This window comes from Lolium rigidum, chromosome 3 (assembly GCF_022539505.1).
Source record: "Lolium rigidum isolate FL_2022 chromosome 3, APGP_CSIRO_Lrig_0.1, whole genome shotgun sequence".
Classification (NCBI taxonomy): Eukaryota; Viridiplantae; Streptophyta; class Magnoliopsida; order Poales; family Poaceae; genus Lolium; species Lolium rigidum.
The window spans coordinates 302,167,050-302,194,002 of NC_061510.1; the positions used below are offsets into that span (position 1 = coordinate 302,167,050).

A 26,953-nucleotide genomic window follows, 5' to 3' on the forward strand; every position below is an offset into this window, starting at 1 on the left:
CCGGCCCGCGATCGAGGTGCGCGCCGAAAACGACGCGCTCGCCGGGCTCCGGCTTGGGCTCCAACTCCCCGCCGGGCGCCCGCGTGATCACCGGCTCGCGGGATCCGCCGGAGGCGCACCAGGCGATCGATGTCGTCCTCCCGCATGTAGGAGCCCCTCCAAGATCCGCTGGGGGACGCCATTGACGAGGTCGAGGAAGAAGATGACCAGGAGAGGCGGAACGGCGAGGAGGAGCCTTGCGATCGCGGCGGCGACAACGGCGGCTGAGGACGCTCCGTCGAGACGCGCGGCCCCGTGGCGCCGGACCGAAGAAGTGGCGGCGGCGGATCGGCGGAGATTCGCCCGCCGGAGTTCGCCAGTGGGAGACGTTCGCCGGAGCAACAGCGAGCTCGAGCGCGCGGAGAGCGGTGGAAGCAGGAGCGCGAGGAGGAAGAGAATGGCAAGTGGCCGCCTCGATGCCTCCCCCACGGCATTTATAGCCTCCTGCCGCGGACGGTTGGCCTCCACGTGGCGATCGTGGGCCACGTCCCCGGATTTCTCGCGCCGTAGCTCCTCCCACGTCCACGACGGTTATCGGAAACGGCCACACCACGTCGCCCACTACCGCACCGGATCCGGAGGGACATTGATGTGACCGGACGAACCGACCGCCGGAGCCGGGCGTCGGACCGGTCAAGTCGGGCGCAGGACCCGGGCGGCGGAGACTCCGGCGCGCGGCAAGCGGAGCCGGACAAAAGTTCCACTCGAACTGAAATTCATCAGCAAGGCGGAGGCGCCATCAGATCTTGCGAGAAAGCAAAAATTATATAAGTGTAAAAAGCGGCCGGCTGGGAGCAGCCGGCAGGCACGAGCCGGATGAGGGCGCAGCCGGCTGAAAGGAAATCCTCAGTCGGCCCCTCCAAGTGCCGTCAAATATATTCAAGAAGCCGGAAAACCTGCCTAGGTCCTTCTAAACGCGGGACCTTGCCGGCTTCGGGGGCTAATGTCGGGGGAAGACCCGGGTAGGGCAATGGACGCGGAGCGGCTGGCTGACCACCGGCCGGCTCGCGGTAAAGGCCGGGCGAGGAGCAGCCGGGCTGGCGCCGTGGCCGGCTGGTCCGGAAGCCGGCTGGCTCTAGGTCCTAGTCGGCCCGGCTACGGCCGCCAATGCTGTAGGCTGGGCCGGCTTCTACAAGCCATATCCGGCCGGGGTCTATACCTCGGACCGACTCGAGGCTGGCGAGTCTTGCACCTTGGAAGGAACCGGGTTGGTGATCCGGGTTCCCAAAGTCCACGCTGACTTCATCTCCCGTAAGCGCGGGGCAGCGTGGAGCAATAGTGCCACGCGCCGGACAGGCCATCATGGCTTACGACGCGCCGTACGGGCTACGGTGGGCTGACGGCGACGGAGACACCTCCTCTCCATACCGCTGACACGGGCAGCCGGATGGGACAGGCCATGACGCCTCAACGGCTCCTGACGTCACCGCCTCGGGAAGGAGCGGAAGCCGAAGCCGGCCAAGCCGGCTAGTAGACTATAGGGTCTTATGTGTAAAGTGCCGGTGCCTATATAAGCCGCACTACCCCCTCTCGTGCAGGGACGATGGATCACTGATTGCTTTCACCTACCTACAGCGCTGCCCTGTGAGAGAGACCTTCGTCTCCCTTAGCCTCTCAGGGCCAGCCGGACACAGCTCTAGGAGCACCATTGTACTGTGTGACATCTTATACACTCTAGCAGGAGTAGAGGTTTTACCTCCATCGGAGGGCCTCGAACCTGGGTACGTCGCCGTGTCGCTCGTGCCCATACCCGCTTCCGGATACCGCCGTGAGATCTCTCAGGAGCCCCTTCGATTAGCCACCCTATGGCATATGCCGTGACGATACCACGACAGTTCCTCTCTCCCTAATGGCTGAAACTTTAATGGCATAAACTGAGTAATTGGGCGTTCATTCCTTTGTCAACTCTAGGTCTTCAGGTCAATCCGACTCGAGTTTAATTTCATGTGTAGTCCAGTGCATCGATAGCTTCAGTCCCTAGTGGATTTCTTCCGGTTCATGTATGGATTTTGTTGGTCCTCTACTCTGCTACTGTGCTGTGTTTGCTGCTGCTTCTGAAACTCACTTTACTGTTAAATTCAGAACAGAACAAACTCTATCTTAAAGATAAACACAAATGCCTATTTCTCTTTATCTTAAGAATATATGAATATAGTCTAGTATTGTCCACTATTGGTAATGCTTTCTCCAAAAAAAATATGTAATTGTTTGATAATTCAGAGGTTGATACATCTCCGGATAGTCATATTGTGAATCTGAACCATCCATCACCGAAATGATTTATCTAGAAAGAACCCCTTTGTACCCTTGTCGCCGACGAAGAACAGGTATGAACCGATCATCCTCTCTGTTCCTCTGGTAGGTTTCACCCTTCATTTCATAGAACCGTTGACCCAAACCTCATTAGTCATTACTTCATTAGGGAACACCCACAGGGCACACAACGCTCTAGAATACAACTTACTGAAGTAGGTAGTTAATTGCACCAATTTTATTTTAATTTCCTTTTCGGAGTTGCCAATGTAGTTTTAGATTTCCTTAATGTACTGAAATTTCCTTTATGTTCCCATATAAATAAACCAAAATCAGAAATGGAGAGCAGAAATTGGATACACATAGATCATGTTTTATTATTACTAAGTGAAGCGATTACGATGCTCAGAAGTCGTACAAAGATACTTAAGACCAAGGAGCATCTTCACTACATGGATTTCAACCGTAGAGAGCAACATAAGACACATAATAAAAACTACTGAAGGTAGGACCAAGATAACACAAACGTTCAGATACTGGGGAGCTGCTTTCAGTACACCGTTTGTAAACATTTGATTGATTGTAGCAGAGTTGCTAACATTTGCAAATAACTAAAGCAAATTGTCTGAATAGACTTTTCCTCCTGCAACAGAGTTCAGATGATTAGCCCATGTTCTATGTGAGTAAGTAGAAACAAATGCATCAATTAACTTGTCAACAATCATCAGCAATATCACAGCGGAAAATACACCATCTAGGATTGCATGTGCATCCACATACACCATCTAGGATTGCATCTGCGTCCACATACACATCAAGTAGTGGACATCTGCATCTGCCTTCTGGGGAGTTTTGTGTTATGGCTTGCTTTGATGGCAACACGCCATGCAATGCATTTATATATGTAATGATTGTATTGCCAACATTTGAAGTACTGTCACTTGTTCGTGTGTAGTGTGTTTTGACTAAGTATATACTCGATTATTGGTGCTGAGTTTAGATTGCAGTGTATCTGTGATTCTTTCATAATATAGTATGACGTGCTATACATTTGCGTCACCCCCGTTGCAGATGCCCTTAGAGCATCTCCACTCGTCTCCCCACACAGCCCCCCACGGCCACTTTTTTTCATCCGGACGGCGAAAAACGGTCCAGTCACGCCCCCGGTTCCTCGTTTTGGTCCGGATTTGAGCCTATTTTCGTCCGGACTCCCCATGCCATCCTCAGTTTCCCGGGGGTCTCCCGGGGACTCCGGGGTTTTGGTCCGGATTTGAGCCTATTTTCGTCCGGACTCCCCATGCCATCCTCGGTTTCCCGGGGTCTCCCGGGGACTCCGGATGAAGCTAAACCAACCGCCCACGCCCACGTGTCTCCTCTTTCATCCGGATTCCCCGAGCCATCCTCTTTTTCCCCGAGAAACGCCGCTTGGGGAGCACACGACTGGGAAACTACTCCTCCCCACGCCAAATCTTCCTCCAATCCGGACGAAAATTTCGCCGGATTTGGGCGTGGGGAGCGCCAACAAGTGGGGATGCTCTTACCAAGCAGTAGCGCGGCGCCCCCGTCCCGAGCAGCACGAGCGCCCGTGCTCCCCCTTCCTGAGCAGCTCCAGACTCTCCTCCAAACTGAGGTCGGCCGTGCCTCCCCGAGCTCCTCGGCATCCCAGTCTGAGCTACTCGCGCAAGCTCGCCGCTCCAAACCAATATTTGAGCAGGCACGTTCATTCATCGGGATTCATGAATCATCGCTACTTAGTGGAAGTGTGTTTCTCTCGGCATCCCCAATCCATTTCTGGTCTTCCAATTAGATCGTTCTCCATCTAATGGCTAATTCATAATGCAGTTGAGTTGGTAGAGAATTCATTATGCCTAATTCAAGAGAACTAATTGGACCCGCACTAACTTGGGGAGGTGCTTCCCGTCTCTCCTCTCAGCCGCCGCCTTAACCCTAGCCGCCTCCAGTTCATCATCCTCCATAGATTGGTTCCCCCTCCTCCGGTCGGCTTCGCCGGCATCGGGAGGAGTGGAGAACCCGATCTATGCGTGGAGTTTCGAATAAAAGTATTATTTTCATTAGATTATGTTAGGATTTTGGTAGCCATCTTCTTGTTGGTTTCCCCTCAATGGAGATGGCATCGTCTGCAATAAGTGATATTTGGCCTTTCGTTCGACGACGAGATCTTCTTCCCGGCGTCAATGGTAGTGTTGAACAATCACAATTTTCTTTGGCCTTTCGTTCAACGATGAGATCTTCTTCCCGGCGTCAATGGTAGTGTTGAACAATCACAATTTTCTAGGTATGGGCCTTCGGATCTTGCTTCGCCAGATCGATTTTGGAGCTTTTGTCGTTGTTGCCGCGAGGAGGATTTTCCTCGCAGTTTTTGTCCCGGCTGCTACGTCCTCGACAATGGTGATTCGTACTCTCGGCTCTCCATCGACGATGATAAAGCTAGTCGGTTATTATTCCCTGACATACTGGTGTTGGTACTCTTGCCGATGTTGTATGACTGCTTTAATGGTTGCCTGCGTGCACGCAACCTTGACATTGCGGCTCAAAAAATTATGGGAGAACTTTCATCGGTATCTACAGGTCTATGGTTCATTATCTATCATTGGCTGCCTTCAGAAGAGTTCAGATTATGTTCTGGAAGAAGAAAGAAATTGAAGATCTCAAAGATTTGTTACTATCTTTTATACTTTATTTTGTAATCGTTGAATCAGTTCATGTATCTCTACCATGTACTATTTGTTGCTATAAATATATGTGGTATTGATTGTCAAAAAGAAACTTGGGGAGGTGCTTGAGCTGTCAGTCGCTGTGCACGCGTGGAGGTGCTTGTGCTCTTCGTCGCTTCCGACGCAGTTTGGTAGGACGGCATGACCGTGCTCTGCTTCGTGGTGACTGGTGAGTCGTTCCCCGCCGGTTCAATGCCGCTCTACCACTACACATAGCCTCCGTGGTTGCCGAAGACGCGCTCCAGGAGCGCCTCGGGTAGCAGTTGTACATCATGGAGACGCGGACGTGCACCTCGTGCAGGGGCTGGGCGGCGATCCGAGTACTACTGGGAGGTTGGGTGGCCACGGCGGCGGGCGTCGACCATGGTCTCGAGGAAACTATGGGCAGCGGTGGCTCCACGACTGAACAAGACAACAACGACATGCCTGCTATTGATCCCATTTTCCTCGAGAAAGGACATCGTCGTGAGAGGAACTGAGGAAGCCAACGAACAAGATGGCCATGAGCGGTTAAATTTGCTAAGTCAGAGATTAGTCAATGTTCCCAGCATGTACTGCTGCCACATCAGCAAACAGCAATCCTTGAGAGAAATGAGCAGCTGGCAAGGAACAACCGGGATTGAGAGTACAGGCCGGGTGCCAATTTCAGGGATTGAAAGTTTAAGGGTTGATTCCGAACAACACTAGAAACTCAGGGTTTAAAACTGACTTTACTCAATTAAAATAATGCTTAGAACTTTCCTATCACATGGAGTAAATAATGCTTAGAACTTTCCTATCACTTTCCTATCATATTGTATAATGGGTTAAACTATATGTCTAGATGAGTGGGGAATTGTTTCTTGCAAAAATAATTTGAAAACCATCATATGTGTTTCAGCCATTATATTCCCTAAGGTATCAATATTTCATTGAGCAAAATAATGGTTAAAATGTTTCCTTATACTATGTGCGCGCATGTTAAACTGATCCATAGATAGTAGATTTAGTTAGGTAGCTTTATATGGACGATATTTCTTTGTGCAAGGAATGGGCACAAATAGCTTGCAGTGAATAGAAATATTTATTTAGCACATTCATTTCTTGCCTTAGAAAAGATACTCCTACATCTTTTCATTGATTAAAAGATATGCATTTTACTAGAACTAATGAATTACAAATTATAACTTGCAGTGAATCACGATATTTATCTACTCCTTAGAAAAGATACTCCTACATTTTTCATTGATTAAAGATATGCCTTCTACTAGTACTACAGCATTTCATTTATTAAAAGATATCCCTTCACTAGTATAGTATCTTTTCATTGATTAAAAGATATGCCTTCTACTAGTACATCATTTCATTGATTAATAGATATGCCTCGAAAATATACTCGTGCATCTTTTCATTGATTAAAAGATATGCCTCGAATTTACAAGTAATAAATTCTTTGAAGGTGAGGATGTCTGCACATCAATCTTCTATTTAAGTTTTTGTCAAGCACACCATTTCTGACAGAGTGGATGCATGCGTGCGGAGTTGCTCCTTGTTGCAAAATTAGTTAATTTGTAGGTGACCTCTCTATCCCAAATTCGTTGGAGATCACAATCACGCATGCACAATGCCACAAGAAGTGCACCTTTTGGTTGTAGTACTCTTTGCAGTTTCTTTGAATTGTGTGGCAGCAAGTTCAGCAACATCAAGCTCCTATGAGCCTACGAGAAGTTTATTGGATCACATCCGAGTGCCATCCTCTAGTAGCACTTCCAATGTCACACTTACAGGTTCCAGGCTAAGAGCATCTTCGAACCAAGGAGTAGATCATCAAATACCACACGTAAGTTTTAAACGCTTGTGTTACTATGTCTTTTCACAATTTTATTCAATGATATAGCAAATGTCCCATATATATTCTAGGTTTAAAATTATGTCTGGCACATGCATACTTATCACTAGTAGCTGGCATACACAATGCCTAATTTTTGCTCAAGGCCTCCTCAATCAAAGTCTCTAGACCAAGCAGTTCCCCACGTGACCTTAGCTGCCGAACAATTGAAAAGGATGTGCAAAACATCCTCTGCTTTTTTCTTTTTTGAAACGGAGGCAAAAACATCCTCTGCTTCCTGGTCGCAGATAGGGCATTGGCACTTGCACCTATATGGCGATTTGCTAGAATAATTCGATTGAGAGCACGCCAATTTTTTGAAAAGGACGTGCAAAACATCCTGACGCATTTTTATTATGGAAAATGCTTATTATTCCTCGGAGGCTACGAGCGGTAGCAACCTCCGGGTCCAGCTACGGACGCGTGTCTGCCTAGGCCCACCATCTTCCTCCTACCCCCTACTTTCTTCCTCGCATATCAATCACGAGAAAACAAAATCCCCAGCTTGCGCACGTGCCCACCACGACGGTCTCCGCCGCCGGACCAAGCTTCGCCGCCATCAACTCCCTTTGAGCGTCGCCCTGCTCCGGATCTCGCCGTCTCCTCTTGTCCTCCAACACCTTCTCTTCTCCCCCTTTTGGGCGCCTCTCCTCGCTCGCTGCTGCCACGATGCGTCCCTCCCTGATCTTCCATGGGGTCATCAGAGGTCGGCACCACCAAGGGCCGCACGCTGAAGCCGGCCTCGTGCCTTTCTCCTTCTTCATACAAATATAATTTGCTATTTTGTTCCGTACATTTTCTTTTACATAATTCATTCAATTCCAATTTTTGAGTAAATCCGAAACATATGTGCTCCTTCCGTCTATAAAATAGGTGATATTTACATATTCAAGAAAAATATAACAATAAAATTGTAACTTTGTGAATATAAATATGTTAAATATAGTAGTCAATATTAGATTAGATATTAGAGAATTGAAGCAGCTCATTTCTTAGAAATTGCTATACTTATGAAGATAATATGAGAACATTTTCAAAATTGTAAGCTATTAAAATCCATAGCGGTGTATTAGTCTGCTGACATTGTCGTTGATTTTGGCGCATGTATGACACTTACAGCCCCAAGGTTACGTGTTGGCTCCTGGTGTTTTCTGTTTTTTCCAAGTTACTAAAAGATCGGGTTTACCTTTTGCACGTGACATGGAGTACCACCAAATATAGGTGTCCGGCTAAACAAAAGTAATTATTTGGGCTGTGTACGAGTCGGGTCCATAATAAATTTACGTAACCGTTCGCTTAATCTAGCATAAACAAAAGTAATGTCAATTCATTGAGTCGCTAATATCACAATAGAAAACATGATGTGCCTTTCAAATATCAAAAAATATTTAAAACCACTAATTCTCCATGTATGAATAACAAATAGCTCAATGTTATCTTGTATATAATAAGGTTTGTAAATATGTGTAAGTCAAGCAATCGTATTCACGTTGAACCTAAAAAATGACTCTATATTTCTTATACCTAATTCTTGTTTTGGTTTGAAGCCTTACACAGTGTTCATTACTAAAAGAAGCATAATTTTTTCATATAAAGTCCCTTTTGATGTATAACCATTTAAATTGTTTAAAAAAACACGTGCATCTAAATACAGTTATTAAAAATCAAGATAGAACGGCTGACATGCCTTGCCTTAAGGGGAGCTTCACCCCTGATTCAACGACAGCCCACGCCAATTTAAAAACAATATAGTCACTTGTTGTTAGTCTTTCTTATTATTCAATGAGGAAACATTTCAACTTAAACATGACATTGTTTGTTGCAGTATTGTGGATATCAATCAAGTGACGCACAATATGGTGGTGCTACAGCGACTATGGATGTATATGATTTTCCAAATTTACGAAAGGGTGAATCAATTGCAGCTCAGATCTGGGTATCCGACGCCGATAAGAAAAACCAAGTTATATCTGGATGGGAGGTAATTTTTCTCTACTTTACAATATTTTGTAATACTAGTCATCAACCCATGCTCTTGCACAGTCTATGAAATATACAATATATAAGTTTTTGTACTTGTACATATAAAAAAATTGAAGAAATATTAGGGGAGAATCTATAATAGTGCTTTGAATTGTGGTTATGAAAATGGGTAAAATCTTCATTAGACTGTATATATGCTTGTATGTTTCAGATAAGAGATATATTGTATCCTATTAGCTCTTATTTCTTAGTAAGAATATTTCAACCGCGTTTCCTTTTCAAAATTAGTAGTTTCAAACAAGATATTATCACCGCACTAATAAAACATTTTTTTCAATTGATGCGTCAAACAGTTCAACCCATTGAATATCAATATAGTACCTAATATCTTTCACCCTGTTTGAATTTTTGATTGATCGAGTTGGCTAGTGCAGTAATCCTATATGGTACTAGAGCCAAGAGGTATGAAGTTCGACACTCTCCTTAGTTTTAACAAAGGAAAAAAAGATTTCGTGGCACCGAATCCACGCTAAGTAATAAAATAGCTTGATAAGAAATCGAGACCAACATCTGTGATTAATTCTGCCATTTGTCTCGGGCCATGAATACCCAGCGCAGCTAGTGGGAAATCCCAGAGGAGGAGGATGCGACTCATGCGAGCGGAAGAGATTGGTCTCTATTGGCGGCGGAGCTAGGTTTTGCACGCCTGGGCTGGGAGGCGGCGATATTTTTTTTCTAAGTCGCGTGAGGGACATGAGAAGAGTCGTGGGTTATGGGCTTTTGGCTTGCGGGGACCGTGAAAATAAGATGCCATGTAGAGACGAAAATAAAAACTTTAAAAGAACGATGTCTCTACGTGACCCACAACGCCAATCCATCCAGCCCCGCCTTTGCTGGGGAGTGAATCGTCGCCATAAGCCCGTTGCGTCCATCCACATCATCATTGTGTCCTCATCTCTCTATGTGTGCGTGCGCCGGCAGGGCCACCGCCAAGTTTGATAAATCCATTTGAGCAGCTAGGGGAAATTCTTCGGCTCCACGGGTCGACAAGATTCACAAATACTTGAACAAAGGGGTTATGTGGCAACCGTCTTTTGTTATTTGTCTTCTGCATGATTCTTTTTCCACCACATTGCGTTTGTTGGTCACATATGTTTAAGTAAAAAATTGTCCCTACCTCAAATCACGGTCCAATAATATTAATGGTCTAGATTAGCGTGTTGGCATAATAGGAGCATGTAATTTGGCTAACACATATTTTCTTTAACAGGTCGATCCTGAACAATATGGTGATAGCAAAACACATTTCTACGTAGACTGGACGGTATGTTTTATTGATTAGGACAAAGTTTATTTTCGTAAGGACAATGTTTGATTGATATGTTTTTGACATGTGTTTTTATTTTGGACCAAAGACTGACTTGAAGGATGGGTGTCGTAACTTGGGTTGTCTTGGCTTTGTACCTGTAAACATAGCTACCATTACTCCAGGAGATACCTTGGAGCCCTCTACAGGGAAAATCAGCTTGAAGATATTTAAGGTATGATTCTAAATGCGGCAACTTTTCTTAAGAAACAAGGTATGTTGGTAGACAAGTACACGTAATCCTTGAATTTTGCTTACCGAAGAGATGTTCTAGTTTCTTATATAGCATCGAAAAAAGAATAAAAATTGGGGGATCTCTCTATTTCTTAGTCAACTGAGATTACGCTGACGGTGCACTTGATCTTTCTTGCCACCGCATTTCGCTTCTAGTCTGTTGAGCTACTACAAGGCTTAAACGACATTACTCTCTTGGGGCCATGCACTCGCAAAGGCTTAAACGCAGTAGGCGTAAGAGCATTTCCACTCGTTGGCGCTCCTCACGCCCAAATCCGGCGAAAGTTTCGTTCGGATTGAAGGAAAATTAGGCCTGGGGAGCGCCGAAGTTCCAGCCGTCCCCCGGCATGACACCCCCAACTTGGGCTATTTGATATATTTAAAACAAATTCGACATAAAATTTAACAAGTTCGGCAAACAAGATTCAGAAAATTGCTGAAACAAATTCGGCGAACAAGATTCAGAAAATTGCTGAAACAAATTCGGCGAAAAGCAGTACAATGTTTAAGAAGTGCTGAAACAAATGAAGCACACAATTTCATAAGTTTTGAACAAATAAATAAAGACAGACTAGTTGGCGTCGGCAGTCGTTGCCTCGGAGCATCCATATGTGCTCCACCAGATCATCTTGCAGTTGTTGATGCATTGTAGAGTCTCGGATCTCCGGGCGCATAGCAATGAAGGCGGCCCATGATGTCGGCACCTGGTGATTAGGCTGTGCAAGAGGACCCTCTCTCTCATATGGTGCTTGTTGCTCAGCCATAGGAACCGGATGTTTTCGCTCATTTTCAATAATCATATTGTGTAGGCACACACAGCAGTTCATCACCTCCCACATCTGATCTTTGGACCAACTCATAGCGGGGAACCGGACGACAGCAAATCTCTGCTGGAGGACACCAAATGCACGCTCGACGTCTTTTCGGCAAGCTTCTTGTTTCTTCACAAACTCGCAAAGTTTGGGGGTGCCAGGTTTCGAGATAGTCTTCACAAATGTTGCCCACTTTGGATAGATACCGTCTGCAAGGTAGTATCCTTTGTTGTAGTGCCGACCATTGATCACATAGTCCACCGGGGAGCATGACCCTCAACAAGCTTGGAAAAGATCGGGGAGCAGTTTAGGACGTTGATGTCATTGTTGGATCCAGGCATACCAAAGAAAGAGTGCCAAATCCAGAGATCATAGGTAGCCACTGCTTCAAGTATCACAGTGCAGCCGTTTTTGTGACCCTTGTACATTTCCTGCCACGCAAACGGACAGTTCTTCCATTTCCAATGCATGCAGTCAATGCTTCCAAGCATCCCTGGAAAACCCCTAGCTTCATTTGTTGCAAGGAACCTCTGAGTGTCTTCGACAGTGGGTGATCTCAAGTAAAAGTCCCCGAACACTGCTATGACGGCCCTGCAGAACCGGTAGAAACAATCAAAGGCGGTGGACTCCGCCATCCGAAGATAGTCATCTGCACCATCACCGAGAGCTCCATACGCCAGCATCCTCATAGCCACTGTGCACTTCTGCAGTGACGAAAGTCCTACCAAACCAGTGCAATCTGCCTTGCATCTGAAGTAGGGATCAAAGTCTCGGATGGCATACACAATTTGCAGAAATAGCTTTCTGCTCATCCTGAAACGACGCCGGAAAACACTCTCACCATGCAATGGATTGTCGGCGAAGTAGTCGGCGTACAACATGCAGTATCCCTTCATTCGTTGTCTCGGCTTGCACTTCCGGCGACCTGGTGCCGACCCACCACGTCGACCAGTTGCCAGTCCGGCGTACATGCTTGACAAGCAACCGAGGATCATCATGTGCTCCTCGTCTTGGGCGGTGGCTGTCATATCTTCTCGCATAAGCTCGATGAACATCTGCTCCTCCTCTTCATCCGAGTCCATGGCCAGCGAGGAAAATGGACGAACACCTGACGGGCGTGGTCGAGGCAACCCGAGCCGCGAGCGACGAGGAGTAGGCCAAAGTCGGAAAACAGGCCGGCGGAGGAGCAGCCAGATAGGCCTTCGTCGAAAGACGGCGGAATATAGGCAGGTGGAGAAGGAGGGACGGCGGAATCTGGGCAACAAGCCGGCGGGGTGGTGCCGGCGGCGAGAGAGATACGAGGGGCGGGGGAGATTTTGAGCGAGGTGGTGGTGGGGTTCGTGTGTCGAGCCGCCGACAGATCGGGCCATTCCCCGCTTTTCACTCGTACGGAGTCCCCGATAGATCCCGGGGGACCGGGGATGGCGTGGGCTCACCGGATGGATGAAGGGCCAAATCCGGACGAAAACGAGTAACCGGGGGCGCGACTGGGCCGAATTTCGCCGTCCGGATGGAAAAAACGTCGCTCGGGGGCCTCGTCGGGGAGACGAGTGTTGATGCTCTACGGGTATCTACAGGTAGAAACTATATGCTTTTTCATAGCCCTCAACATCATTTAGAGAAAATAATAAATATAAGTTATCTAATGTATTAGTATTATCTCTTATTATCATCCCTAGCAATGAGAATCGATTATTTATAGTAAGAAAAATTAATTTGCTTAGAGAACATATCTGGAGCATTCTCTTATTTTCTAAAGATCATCCTTTCGCTAAAAGAAGACAGTCTCTTTTTTTCTTATTTCTCTCTGCTACAACCAGAAAAAAAGTCATACGTGGCAACTATAGGATAAGGGTGAAGTCATCCCATTGTACATGCATAAAAAATAACTCCCTCCATTTTATGGCGTTTCACATAACCCGACCAGGAAAACAACCTCTCCTATTTAGCGTTCGACAATCGTGTTAGCGCACATACACTTGAAGAAAACCTCATTTGCCCCGGCCCACCTAGCACCGATCGTCTCCAACCTCTATAGCTCTCGTTCCCCTTGGCTGCCTTTGTTCCCATCGACCACCTCAATTCCCCTCGGCCACCTCCGTTCTCACACATTGATCCACCGCCATCACTGTCGTCGGTCGTGACCGCCTGCCACCGCCACCCTCGCTTGGTGTCGCTTCCGCGCTGCCTTGGCACACCGCCCTACTAGATTTGCGGCCACCGCCAGTCCACCGCCCCCTCGGTTTACCACTAAATCCCAAACCCACCTTCTCTCCTCTAGCGCCAGCCACCCCACCGTCACCCTAAACCGTAAGTTTTCTTCCTCACCTCCACATGCGCCGCTGCAACGAACCATGTCGACACCGGCTGCGGTGAGGAGCGCCTCGTTTTCGTCTTCTTCGATGGTCGTTTCCCTGCTCCTGCATCTCGTCTTCCTACTCCCATGTTGTCTTCCTCCTCCGGTGGAGTCTCCGGTAGCCATCGACATTAATGGGCCAGGCCCACACATCGCACTCCCTACACGCCACATGGGCTAACGTTCGTGTGAAGCATCAAATAGGACACACATGCAATATGTCTAGGTTTAAAGATAGCCCGTACGAACTTCTCATAATATACTTCCATCATACTACGAGTTTTATCTCCTCAATTCTACCTCTGTTTCAAAGAATAAAGCGTCCTCCTTTTACGAGTTTTTTTATTTGATCAGAAATTACTTCAAATAGATAAGGATTATTTGTATAAAATTAGTATCATTAAAAGTGTTTTTCAAACGATAATACTTACATACAAATTTTGTTGTTTAATTTTATGGTTAAAGTTCGTCTCAAAATATGTATGCGCTTTATTTCTTGAAACGGAGATAGTATTAAGAACAACAAGCCCATCAAGCTACTGCAAACAAAAAATGTGGCACTACTAAGCTCATTTATGGTTTGGGCTAAAGCGATCTAAACCACCAACCTAGCCCACACCAGACCCGGTCAATGTTTTATTTGGGTTTGCCAGTTTCAGCATTATAAAACCGCAAGATGAAAAACTTTAACTGGGTTGAGATACGATAGAGACCCGACAAGACCATCTAACCTGTTATAAATCAATCACACAGAACTCTTCTAGATGCATCGCTCAGCAGCTTCTAGGGCACGGTGTAGCTAGGACAAGGCTGCCAGCTTTGAGGCTATAGCAATGAGTCTTTCCAAAGGCCTCTGAGCACGCATTGTTTCGTCGAGTGTTTCCTAAGAGCAGCTCTACCGGCGGCTTCTAAATAATTGCCGGCAGGAACGCCGGTACTGCTGTATGGAGGCGCTAGCAGTGCATCCTCCATTTGGGGATTTGTTCTCACACCGACATTTTCCAAACAGCGGTCTCCAAATTTTTTTTCTGTTTACAATATTTTGAAACAACATATCAATCACATTTTATTCATACAATCACACAAATAGAATTAAATTATTCATACAATCAATTAAACAAATAGTACTTAAATTATTCATACAATCGATCAAACAAATAATACTTAGATTATTCATACAACCCAACAAACAAATATTACTTAGATTATTCATACAACCCAACAAACAAATAGTACTTAAATTATTCAAACAGGCAAACAAATAGAAATAAAATCATGCTTGTTGGCGGCTCTCTCCTTGCCCACAAATGCGCAGCTAGATCCGCCTTCAGTTATGCATGGTCATCTGCATCTCGAATTTCATTGTGCATATGAAGAAAAGCGGAAAATTCTTGGGGTACATGCTCTAGCTTAGCGAGTGGCCCTTGATAATCAAATGATTGATTATCCCGCGCAGGTGCGTCGCGCTCGCTCTCAATGATCATATTGTGCATGATCACACATGCGTTCAGCACCTCCCACATCTGAGCCTCAGACCAAGTAAGAGTAGGGTACCTGACAATCGCAAAACGCTGCTGAAGCACCCCAAAAAAACACTCAACATCCTTGTGTGCTGCATCCTGGCATGTTGCAAAATAGACTTCTATCTTGTTTGATGGAGAGGAAATTGTCTTCACAATTGTAGCATACGTCGGTTAGGTACCATCAGCTAAATAGTACCTCTTGTTGTATGCGTGACCGTTTACCTCAAAGTTCATGGCAGGAGCTTGTCCCTCAGCTAGCCTGGCAAACACCGGAGAGCGCTGCAGCATGTTGATATCATTGTTTGTTTCTGCCATGCCAAAAAAATGCATGCCAAATCCAAAGCTTATGGTCTGCCACCGCCTGACACTGCAGTCACCAGTATACCCCTTGTAGATCCCCTTTCAAGCAAAAGGGCAATTCTTCCAGCCCCAATACATACAGTCAATGCTTCCGAGCATCCCAGAAACCCTCTTGATGCATTCTTTTGCAGGATCCAAGCTGTATCATCTTCTCTTGGTGCTCTTAAATAGTCTTTAGCAAACACCGCTATGACGGCTCGGCAGAACCTGTAGAGAGTCTCTGTACATGTCGACTCTGTCATCCGTAGGTAGTCACTGGATGTATCTGGAGGAGCTCCGTATGCAAGACAGCGCATTGCTGCAGTGCACTTCTGAATTAAGGTGAAGCCCCACAAAGCTGTGCAATATTGCTTGGCTATGAAGTACTTATCGTACTCTCTGACGTCGTGGACAATCTTTAAGAATAATTCCTTGTTCATCCTAAACTGGCGCCGAAATTCCTTTGGCGAATGAGTCACATCGTCGTTGAAGTAGTCGGCGTCAAGCAGTTTCGCGTCGGCTTGACGATGCCGGTTGATGTTCCTCCTCTTGTCTGGCTTTGAGCCGCCGCGCCGAGGCATGACAAAGAAAGGCTGGCGAACGCGCAGCATGTTCGTCAGAATCAGCTGCTGACGTTGCCGCCGAACAGCATGAGCGTTCTGCTCCTCCGTGAACAGCTGCACCATCATCTCGTCGTCGCTGTCCATCGCGGCAATCAGACGAACACCTTGCGGACGGGGCGGATGTGCCGCGGTGGCGGCGAGCTCTGTTCCGGGCGAAACAGCGCGGCCGCCGGTCGAGGGGTGGCGGCCATGTCGATCTATACAGGCGGCGGTGTCTATTGCAAGCAGGGGCGCGACAGCGATGGCGACGATGGCGATCTAGAGGGGTGGGAGTCGGCTCGAGCGTGGGTAGGAGGTGGGAAATCGGTGTGTCTGGCTGCCAGGTGGAGCCCACGCTCGTTTTCAGACGTGCCGCAAGGCGCCGGCGCGCCCTGATTCGCACCCTTGCAGAAGGGCCGGAACAGGGTTGCTAGCGATTCTATTGGGCTCAAAAATTGGACGGTGCCGTTTGGGGCGCACCGGTGCGAGCCTATTTTCGCTGCCGGCCTCCAAATCGCTATCGGAACCGTTATTGGGGACCCCAATGGAGATGCTCTAAGGGCCGACGAGAACACCAAGCCGAGGAAGCCAAAGGCTGCGGTCTCGCATGGATTCCCCCACCTCCTGTTGCGGTGAAAATGAATGATCATGCTGGTGTCGCGTGGAATGGAGATGCTAGTGCAGCGGCAGTACTAGCAAAGACGGAAAGTAGCTAGGGTTTTCCTTGGTGCATCGGCGGTTCTCGTTGAACCACAAGTTTTGGAGGCTCTCGTTATTCGGCGGAGTATACATCTGGCCCCAAGACCTCAACCTAACCCGGATCAAGGTGGCTACCGTACCGTTTGCTTGCTGGTGATCAAAGCACTGCATGAGTGCATGAGCCAAACATGTTTCATATATCCTCCAATCTACTGTCTAAACTAGCTGAACCCAGTTAAAATTGTGTTACGCGTAATTGTAGAACGATAGAGAGATATGCGGAATATGATGGATATATTATTGAGCCTCATGGGCGAGTATATATAGGCGTACAGGGATCATCTTGGAGTGCAAGACAAGACACGAGAGTCCTATCTCTATCCTAGACTATCCGTTTATATGTACACGGAATATATCTCTAACACTCCTCCGCAGTCGTAGCGGGAGCGTCGTGAACAACATGAACGACGTGGACGGTCAGACTGGAGATAAACCGAAGTGGACACCAGAAGGCTGACACTCCCCCGCAGTCATAGCGGGGGCGTCGTGGACGATGTCGCGACGCGGATGCTTGAACTGTAGAGGAAGCTGGTAAGGCACAGGCGAGGTGGTAGCCCTTGTGCCGATGTTGAGGTAGCCGAGAGCGTGGGTGTTGCAACCTTGGTCGGGGTAGCCGCGCGAGGGGGGTGCCGTGGTCGATGTCGTGGTCGGGTGCCGGTGTCGAGGTAGCCGCACATGAAGCCGCGAGCGCATAGTGCGTGAGGAGAGTGACAGAGACGCGTCGAGGCAGTCGTGGAGATGGTCGATGCCGAAGTCGATGCAGTCTGAGCCATCGAGGACGAGGTGCTGCCCTAGTTTTGCCAGAACTAGGCGCACGTCGGGGACGAAGGCATACTCCGGTTTTGCCAGAACAGAGTACGCAAAGACGTAGTCGGCGACGCGGTCGAGGCAGTCGTAGAAGAGTCGATGCCGATGAAGACGTTGTCGAAGCCGATGAAGACGAGGCGCCAATCCGAGCTTGCCAGGCCCGGAGATGCGTTGGGGACGAAGGTACGTACCGGTGTTGCCAGTACCGGCCGTCCGGGGGTAGGGACCATCATGGACCATGCGCCAGTGTTAGGGGGACCAGCAGAGGAGGCCTCCAGAGCGGTGGCGAGACGCAGAGCGGCGAAGGGAGAGGTGCCGATGCAGTCCGCGGTTGTCGATGACGCTGGCGACGAGGTCGTGGTGGACGGAGATGTAGAAGGCGGTGATACCAGCGGCGGCCAGGAGTGGCCATGCTGGATGCCTAGACTGTAGAGGTGGTCGGCGAGGCCTGCGACGACCAAAGTGGTCATGCAGGGTACCTGTGGAGGTTCGGCGGCGGTACTCGAAGTTGGCGAGGAGGAATCCGGCGGCTTGGCGTAGACCTTGCGCTGACAGTGGCGACCTGCACCGATGGGGCGGCGCGGTAGTAGCCGGAACGTCGGTGCGCGGGGACGGCGAAGTAGACTGCGTGCGGTAACGTCACGGCCCGAGGGGCCGCGTAGTTGCAGGACGCGAGTCGGTGCAGCGGGGGAGGCCACCAGCGACGTACATGCCTGGAAGGCGCGTTGGAGGCTAGTGGCATTGACCAAAGGCGGCGGCGCTGCAGCCCGAAGGGGCGACACAACGGCAGCCCGTAGCTCGATCAGTGGTAGGCGCGTGCTCAGGGACGAGCTTGGCGAAGACGTGCGCGGGGTCGGTTGATCAGACCGACGGTGGCGCTACACGTGCCATGGCGTGGACTACGCGCCGCAGATTGGAGTCGTTGGCGACGTTGTCGGTGATGTCCCGGGCGATGACAGCGAAGACGGACCGGGGATGGAGACCGCGCGGGCGAGATAGCCTGTTGCGTCGCACGTAGGCGTCCCATGTGTGACGCGTGCGGCCGTGTCACGCGGTTGATGAAGATGGCCGGTGTGGATCGACGCCGTTGTTGGAGTAGAGGCGCGCGGTGACGGCGGCGGTGGGCGACTCCATCCGATCTATGATCGGCAAAACCAAAAAAAAAAAAAACGTCGGTCGAGCGACCGGCGAAGCAAAAAGAAAACCAATCTACAGATTGGAAAAAAAAGACTCGAGGGCAGCGGATCAACTGATCGGCGGACGGGTTGCGCGGCCCCCGGAGTAGATCATGGAGATCGACCTCCCCGGAGGCGGCGCGGCGCGGAAGCTTGGACGGCGGCTAGGTTAGGATCGGCGCCGCTCTGATACCATGTAGAACGATAGAGAGAGATATGCGGAATATGATGGATGTATTATTGAGCCTCATGAGTGAGTATATATAGATATACAGGGATCATCTTAGAGTGCAAGATAAAACACGAGAGTCCTATCTCTATCCTAGACTATCCGTTTATATGTACACGGAATATATCTCTCACAGTAATTAATGTGTTGAGAAGCCGGCAGAACACGACTTTAACCAGGAATGCACATGTTCAGCAGTTCAGGCACTACAGCCTTAGTACACCCAATGTCTAGCTTTTTTTTCGGTAAAGGAGCAGCAAGCCCCGGTCTCTGCATCAATCGATGGACACGGCCTTTTATTGAACGTATAAAGTATCAAAAATCAAGTACAAAGTACAAAAGGCATAGGGTAAAAAATAAATATGTGCCCGACTTGGTTGCCACATACATCAACCAGCGGGACAGCAAAACATCTAAATAGGCTAGCCATACTCTATCCTATTAATGTGTCGCCACCCAGTAGCCCGGTAGTAGAAATCCTGAGTAAGCATCAGCAGTCTGTTGCATCCAGTATCCATATCCTTCCGCTGATCCTCCGTACCCAATGTCTAGCTTAACAAGCTCACCCTATGTCTGGCCATCCGTATCTTTCTGGGTGGAGGGTAGTTCTGGCTTGACAGATTTTTACTTCCGAAAAAAAATTAAATTCTAAAATTAATTTACATAGTAGTAAAGGTTATTAAAAACACACAGAAAATAAGAAAACTTGATGAAAACCCTAGGCCTAGCTACTACTCGTTGTCGGCCTTGGTCAGGTCCATGAGCACCGGCATTTCCCACGGCCAATCGGTTGCCGACACCGGCAGAGGGAATGTAGGCGCTGTAGGGGTCGGTCCAGGCGAGGGCCACTGCTACCATGGCGATGTTGGCATTGAGGGGGGCGGGGGGACTGGGTGCCGGTGCTCGATGGGCCAGTGCAGGTGGTGCCCGAATATGTGGAGTGGCAGGGCGCTTCTGACTCGGTCACCTCCTACACCTCAGAGGCCTTTACGACGATCCTGAATGCCTCCTCCTCAGCCTGAGCGTCATGTGGGGGAGTTGGTCCTCCATGCCCTCTTCCTGGCCTGCCCCGCCATTTAAGAGCCTAGATAGTCATTGGTGTCCTCTTGGGCCTCCTCGCCCGGGATCTCCTCCCCAAAGAAGAGCTTCCTCCTGCTGTCGGTAGATCCGCCTCATCCTCCACTTTCATGTCCACGTGCGGGAAACGTCATAGTCGTACTCTTCGTCGTTGAGGAACCCAATGCGGCACTGTAGGCCCCACTCCACGTTGTTGTAGGTATCCCACATCGACAAGTCAAGGCCGTAGGCGGAGTCCCCAAGCAGATCAAGCAACTCCTCGGCCGCCATTGCCCTTGACACAAGCAACTATCATCGCAGTCGCGTCCCTAAGCCGGTCGCCGCCTCGTCCTCACACAACTCCTCGGTCGTTGTCTTCACAAAATCACTGCCCCTCAATTAATCAAGGGTGAGATTCAGTTCACCAAATTCGAGAATCGAGTCAAGTGGCTGAGATTCGACTCGTCAGTGACAAGCCTCGATTCATGCGGATGAATTTTCATGTGTCAGAAGGATGCTTCGATTCAACTACTGGAACGAGCTCTCAATCAAACCCTTTTACTTGATTGTTGCCTATGATTGCTTCAGTTTCCAAGCTCTAATATGATATGTGTTTTGAATAAATGGATCACGTTATTGGCCGCCTCCATGGTCCGGAAGCACCGGAGTGCAGCCACATCGTCACTGCACTTGCGTACATGTCGACAAGCAAATTGCACGCGATGACATTATAAAACCATCCCCATGACAGTGATGAGCCCCTGTGTACCTCAAGCGCGAGGTAGCGCCTCCGCAGGTCTTGAACGCCGTTGTTGCAGCCAAAAACACGGTATTGATGGCAACCACCCATTGCCTCGTAGGTCAATTGTTCACAACATGTCGTGTACCGCAACATCTTGTTCTCCTCCTCTCTACCGGCCCGCCGCCTATCTGTCGTACTCCTACTTGCACCGAGCAGGCAAAGCTGAACAAACAAAGAAAATAGTCGATCTAGAGGGTGGTTATGGAGCTTGGTGACGTTGTTAATGACTCTAGGCCTTGGGGTGGCGACGGAGTGAGGCAGGCCAGCGCACATGTCAGGTCAAGATTGGTAGGATTTGGGTGCACCCGTGTACTTCTATCTGTAGGGTTTTATGTGTGCAAAATATTACAAGAATTAAACATTGAGGTTTTTGTACAAGGTTTAGTAAGAGTGCTTAGTGTATGCTATTTTAGTGTAGGCTCTATGTATACATGTGAACATAATTCTCATGGTTCACTTCAAAATAATCCTAGGAAAGACAAGGGTATATGGTCTGGGTGGGTTTAGATATCATTATTAATTTACAATATTACATTAAAATATAAAAATATCAACTTCTAGGTAATGTGAAAATTGTATTATTTTTCACCATATTTAAATATGTTTGTAAGGAATGACATTACGTCTAACAGTTTTTAGCTAATTTTCTACTACAGAGTAAAGAAGATGGAGATTGGTGGTTGCATTATGGACATGATATCAATAATCTTAATCCAGTGGGGTATTGGCCAAAAAGTCTTCTCCCTAACATGCCAGACCATGCAGGCAATATAGTATGGGGGGGAACTGCTGGTTCGTACAATGGCCAAGTTAGTCCACCAATGGGGAATGGGCAGTGGCCACGAAGCAATTCAGCGGCATCTTTTCAAAATGTTCAGTATGTCGACTTCAACGGTCAGGGTTATGACCCTCCTGGATATAGTCTTCATGCTATAGAGACCCATAGAAAATGCTATCAAACTGGTGTATTTCAGCTCAGAGTTCAGGGTAACATGTTCCACTATGGGGGCCCAGGTGGCTGCACTAGTTAGCTTCATTGTCCTAAATCCATTCTAGCTTGTATTTCAAGAGTAATCAGATCAAATAAATTGTTTTGGTTCAATATAACATTTTCATGTTCTCGTTTTTAATGTATATGCACAATTATGTGGGACGCCTAATCTTAGTTACCTGAGATTTTGAAATCGCATTTAATTCCGAAATTGTAGTTGCAATTAAAAGGAGTGTAAGTACATAAAACAAGAAAGTGCAATTTAGCTACACAAAAAGTGTACTCCCTCTATCTCAGTTTACTAGGAATGTGTGCAATGCAATTCCCGTTATTAGACATCGGAGTGTTCTCCGCCTACCGATCCGCTCGATCGGAACTAACGGAAACCCAGCCCTAGCCGCCGCCTAAACCCTAGCCGCCTCCTGTTCATCCTCCTCCATAGATCGGTTCCCCCTCCTCCGGTCGGCTTCGCCGGCGTCAGGAGGAGTGGGGAACCCGATCTATGCGTAGAGTTTCCAATAAAAGTATTGTTTTCATTAGATTATGTTAGGATTTTGTTAGTCGTCTTCTTGTTGGTTTCCCCTCAATGGAAATGGCATCGTCTGCAATAAGTGATCTTCGGCCTTTTGTTCGGTGACGAGATCTTCTTCCCAGCATCAATGGTGGTGTTGAACGATCACAATTTTGTATGTATGAGCCTTCAGATCTTGCTTCGCCAGATTGATTTTGGATCTTTTGTCGTTGTTGCCGCGAGGAGGATTACCCTCGCAGTTTTTGTCCCGGCTGCTACGTCCTCGACAATGGTGATTCGTACTATCGACTCTCCATCGACGACGACAAAGCTAGTCGGTTATTATTCCCTAACATACTGGTGTTGGTACTCTTGCCGATGTTGTATGACTGCTTTAATGGTTGCGTGCGTGCACGCAGCCTTGGCATTGCGGCTCAAAAAATTATGGGAGTACTTTCGTCGGTATCTACAGGTCTATGGTTTGTTATCTATCTTTGGCTCCCTTCAGAAGAGTACAAGATTGTGTTCTGGAAGAAGAAAGAAATTAAAGACCTCGAAGATTTGTTACTATCTTTTAGACTTTATTTTGTAATCGTTGGAGTCAGTTCATGTATCTCTACCATGTACTATTTGTTACAATGAATATATGTGGTATTGATTGTCAAAAAAATGTTTACTAGGAATGCACGTGTACCTATATCGTCAATTTGATCTATACAATATAAATTGTATAACAGAAAAATTATACCATTAGGAAGTATAACCTAAAGTTTCTAATGTTATATTTATTGTAATATACTACCTCCATCCCAAGGCTTATGGCCTATATTTTTTCAGAAAGTCAAACTATATTAAGTTTGACCAAGTTTTTATCAAAAATCATTAACATGAAAAGTACAAAATCAATATCATTAGATAGATAATGAAATATATTTTCATATGGTATCTACGAAATATCATATTTGTTCATAGATTCTTCTAAAAGTTTAGTCAAATTTCACTATGTTTGATTTAAAAAAAAAATATATGCCTTGGGATGGAGGTAGTATATCTTATGTTAAGTTGGTTAAATTAACGATCTAGTGATACGCGTAGGACGAGTAAACTGAAAAGGAGGGAGTAGCTGGTTTGTTGGTGGCCAATTAAGGTTCGCAGAGCGATGAGGGTGGGAATCCCAAATCTCATGTAAACGTTATACACATGAAAATTACTAGCTAGTTGAATGCTCATGCATTGTCATGGTGCCTTCAAGTTTGTTTCTTGTCGCTCATGCAAAACTAATACACATGAAAAATACATGTATTGAAAATGATAGCAACATAATGTTTCAAAAAATAAGATTCTACTTTTGATAGTGTAAACCAGGGTGGCACGTTCAGGCCCGTGTGGGCCGTTTGGCTTGCATAGTTGCGTGCCCGACACTGGCCGCCACTAGTCCCTCTCGGACGTCCTCCGCCTAGTCTCCATATCCTCTCCTGGCTCTGGCTGCACACGACCATCGTGAGCTCCTCCTCCGTCGCTCCTCGCGATCTTGGGGTCGTGATCCACCGCGCGATGAGCCGGCCACCACGACCAGCGCGAGCTCCTCCTCCAACCGCCGGTTCAGTGCCTGGTCCTTCATTGTTGCCCACATCATCCCCCGCGGAGCTTAGCCATCCCCACACCAAGCCTTAACTCACCAACCATACCACACTAACGTATCATACTGGAATGGGGAATTTGGATCAAGGAAAGGGACGCGTTGTTGGCGGCGGGATCAAGCGATTAGAGACCGAGAGACGTGCCCCGTGGGTATGGCTTACTGTCAGCCGTAATGTGCCATGCTGCTTCAGACCTTGGCCCAGGTGTGCCAAGGGCAAGCACGGGTCCATTTAGCCACGTGTCGTGATGGCCCACGGCCGCATGCTTCGAGCCAGCACGCTTCAAGCATGACCCGTTGGCTAGGTTCGGATCAATTGCATCCTCTTATTGTTGCACTATTCGGTTAACTTCTCCGACAGAATGAGAAAACTCGCCCCAAACCCTAAAATATGCCAACCTCCACACCCTAGATATAGTCCTTTGTTTTCTCTAAAAGCTCCTTCCAAGTCCGGCCGTGGAGAGGCTCCTTGTTGGTCCTGCTAGCAATGATTTTCCGGTGAATTAGATGAGGACAATGTGTTCCTAAGTGTCTCAAGGTGTTGCTCGTGATTTTAATTTAAGAACAAATCTTGAAATTGGAGACATCATTGCTAGCAACACTCGTCATACATGCTAGTTGTAGATGCTCTCACTGTAGGCAGGTGGAGGGGAAGATGAGGGAGGCAGAGCTCCAACGGCGTGTTTTCCAGTGGATCCTCCTTGGACGAGCATCGTCAGTGGCTCCTACGGGGCGGGCCAGCGATGGTCGGCATTGCTGCAATCGAGTTCCTCCAGTAGAGAGGGAGGTAGGGGAGGTAGAGGGGCCTTGTGGATTAGCGGGGGAGGAAGTGACACTACATGCAAGGGAAATTGTAGGGGACTCATTGGAGAAGAAAAGAGGAGGAGATTGGGGAAGGTGGTGTAGGGCCCACATGTTAGTGTTTTTTTTACATGACATGTCAGTGTTTTTTGGGAGCGAACTTTCTCGTTCTTCTAGGGAAGATGGAAAAAATCTCAAATTCTTCTTTCTCCTCTCCTAAAAATACATTTAAAACACTGTTTTGCACTGGTGGAAAAACAGGCTTCGGGTGAGCCCCATAAGTCGCGACGCTGCAGGAACCGCGACTAATGGTACCTTTAGTCGCGGTTCGGGAGGCGAACCGCGACCAAAGGCCTGGGCCCAGGGCGCTCGGTGGCCAGCCGGTGCACGTGGGGGCTTTAGTCGCGGTTGGCCAGGCCAACCGCGACTAAAGGTGCCCGACGGCCTTTAGTCGCGGTTGGCCGGGCCAACCGGGACTAAAGCCCCTCCCCTATATGTACCCACCCAGCAGCCAACACTTAGCCATTTGGTGCCATTCTCTTCACAAGCTTCACAAGTGGGTGTTAGGTTTGCTTTTGGTTCCTCTTATGCACATAAGGTGTTTGATGAAATGCCCCAAGAGCATGAAACAAACATGATATGAAGTGTTGGAGCCACACTTGAGCTTTCTCATTTATTTTTTCCTCCTCGATCGCGGTTAGCAACTTGAACCTTTGATGTGTCGTTGATAAAATGTGCATGTGTGTGTAGTTCATTGTTTAATTTATATTGTTTGTAGCTAGTTAGTTTAACAAATGCATGATGGTTAATTATATATTTTATATTATAATAATGCGGATGAATCGACAATGGATGTACGGTAACCGACTCTCCGGCGAGTTCGGTGCGGGTTTGAAAGATTTCCTCGTAGTGGCCAATGAGAACAAGCAGGGGGGTTTTGTTATCTGTCCATGTGTTAAATGTAAGAATCAGAATGGTTACTCTTCCTCAAGAGATGTTCACATGCACCTGCTTCGGCACGGTTTCATGCCAAGCTATAATTGTTGCACCAAGCATGGAGAAAGAGGGGTTATAATGGAAGAAGATGAAGAAGGGGATGATTTCAATGATGAAAGCTATCTTGCTCATTTCGGTGATACTTTCATGGAGGATGCTCGAAGGTGAAGGGGAAGGTGAAGGGGAAGGTGAAGAAGAGGCACGTGATGATCCCGTTGATGATCTTGGTCGGACCATTGCCGATGCACGGAGACGCTGCGAAACCGAAAAAGAGAGGGAGAATTTGGATCGCATGTTAGAGGATCACAGGAAGGCGCCGTACTCCCGGATGCGATGATGGTCCGAAAAAGCTGGGCTGCACACTGGATTTGCTGAGATGGAAGGCACAGGCAGGTGTAGCTGACTCGGCATTTGAAAACTTGCTGAAAATGTTGAAGAATATGTTTCCAAAGAATAACGAGTTGCCCGCCACTACGTACGAAGCAAAGAAGGTTGTCTCGCCCTCTAGGTTTAGAGGTTCGAAGATACATGCATGCATCAACGATCGCATCCTCTACCGCGGTGAATACGAGAATTTGAATGAATGCCCGGTATGCACCGCATTGCGTTATAAGATCGAGGCGATGACCCCGGTGACGATGTTGAGGGCCGGAAACCCAGGAAGAGGGTTCCCGCCAAGGTGATGTGGTATGCTCCTATAATACCACGGTTGAAACGTCCGTTCGGGAACAAAGAGCATGCCAAGTTGTTGCGATGGCACAAAGAGGACCGTAAGTCGGACGGGGAGTTGAGACACCCCGCGGATGGAACGCAATGGAGAAAGATCGACAGAGAGTTCAAAGATTTTGCAGCCGACGCAAGGAACATAAGATTTGGTCTAAGTACGGATGGCATGAATCCTTTTGGCGAGCGAGCTCCAGCCATAGCACCCGGCCCGTGACTCTATGCATCTACAACCTTCCTCCTTGGTTGTGCATGAAGCGGAAGTTCATTATGATGCCGGTGCTCATCCAAGGTCCGAAGCAACCCGGCAACGACATCGATGTGTACCTAAGGCCATTAGTTGATGAGCTTTTAC

At 47.9% G+C, this 26,953-nt stretch overlaps 1 protein-coding gene across 1 annotated transcript; it reads left to right on the forward strand.

Annotated features, from left to right (window-relative positions):
- Positions 1–8,770: 8,770 nt before the first annotated feature.
- LOC124696769 lies at positions 8,771–21,968 on the forward strand. Its single transcript, XM_047229446.1, has 4 exons — positions 8,771–8,875; positions 10,148–10,201; positions 10,293–10,418; positions 21,594–21,968. The coding sequence occupies exons 1-4, from the start codon at positions 8,771–8,773 to the stop codon at positions 21,966–21,968; spliced, it is 660 nt and encodes a 219-aa protein (XP_047085402.1).
- The last annotated feature ends 4,985 nt before the right edge of the window (positions 21,969–26,953 follow it).

Coding starts and splice junctions, on each gene's coding strand:
- LOC124696769 (XM_047229446.1), top strand. CDS start 8,771: ATGGATGTATATGATTTTCCAAATTTACGAAAGGGTGAATCAATTGCA. Junction 10,202..10,292: donor ATTTCTACGTAGACTGGACG/GTATGTTTTATT, acceptor TTTGGACCAAAG/ACTGACTTGAAGGATGGGTG. Junction 10,419..21,593: donor TCAGCTTGAAGATATTTAAG/GTATGATTCTAA, acceptor TTTCTACTACAG/AGTAAAGAAGATGGAGATTG.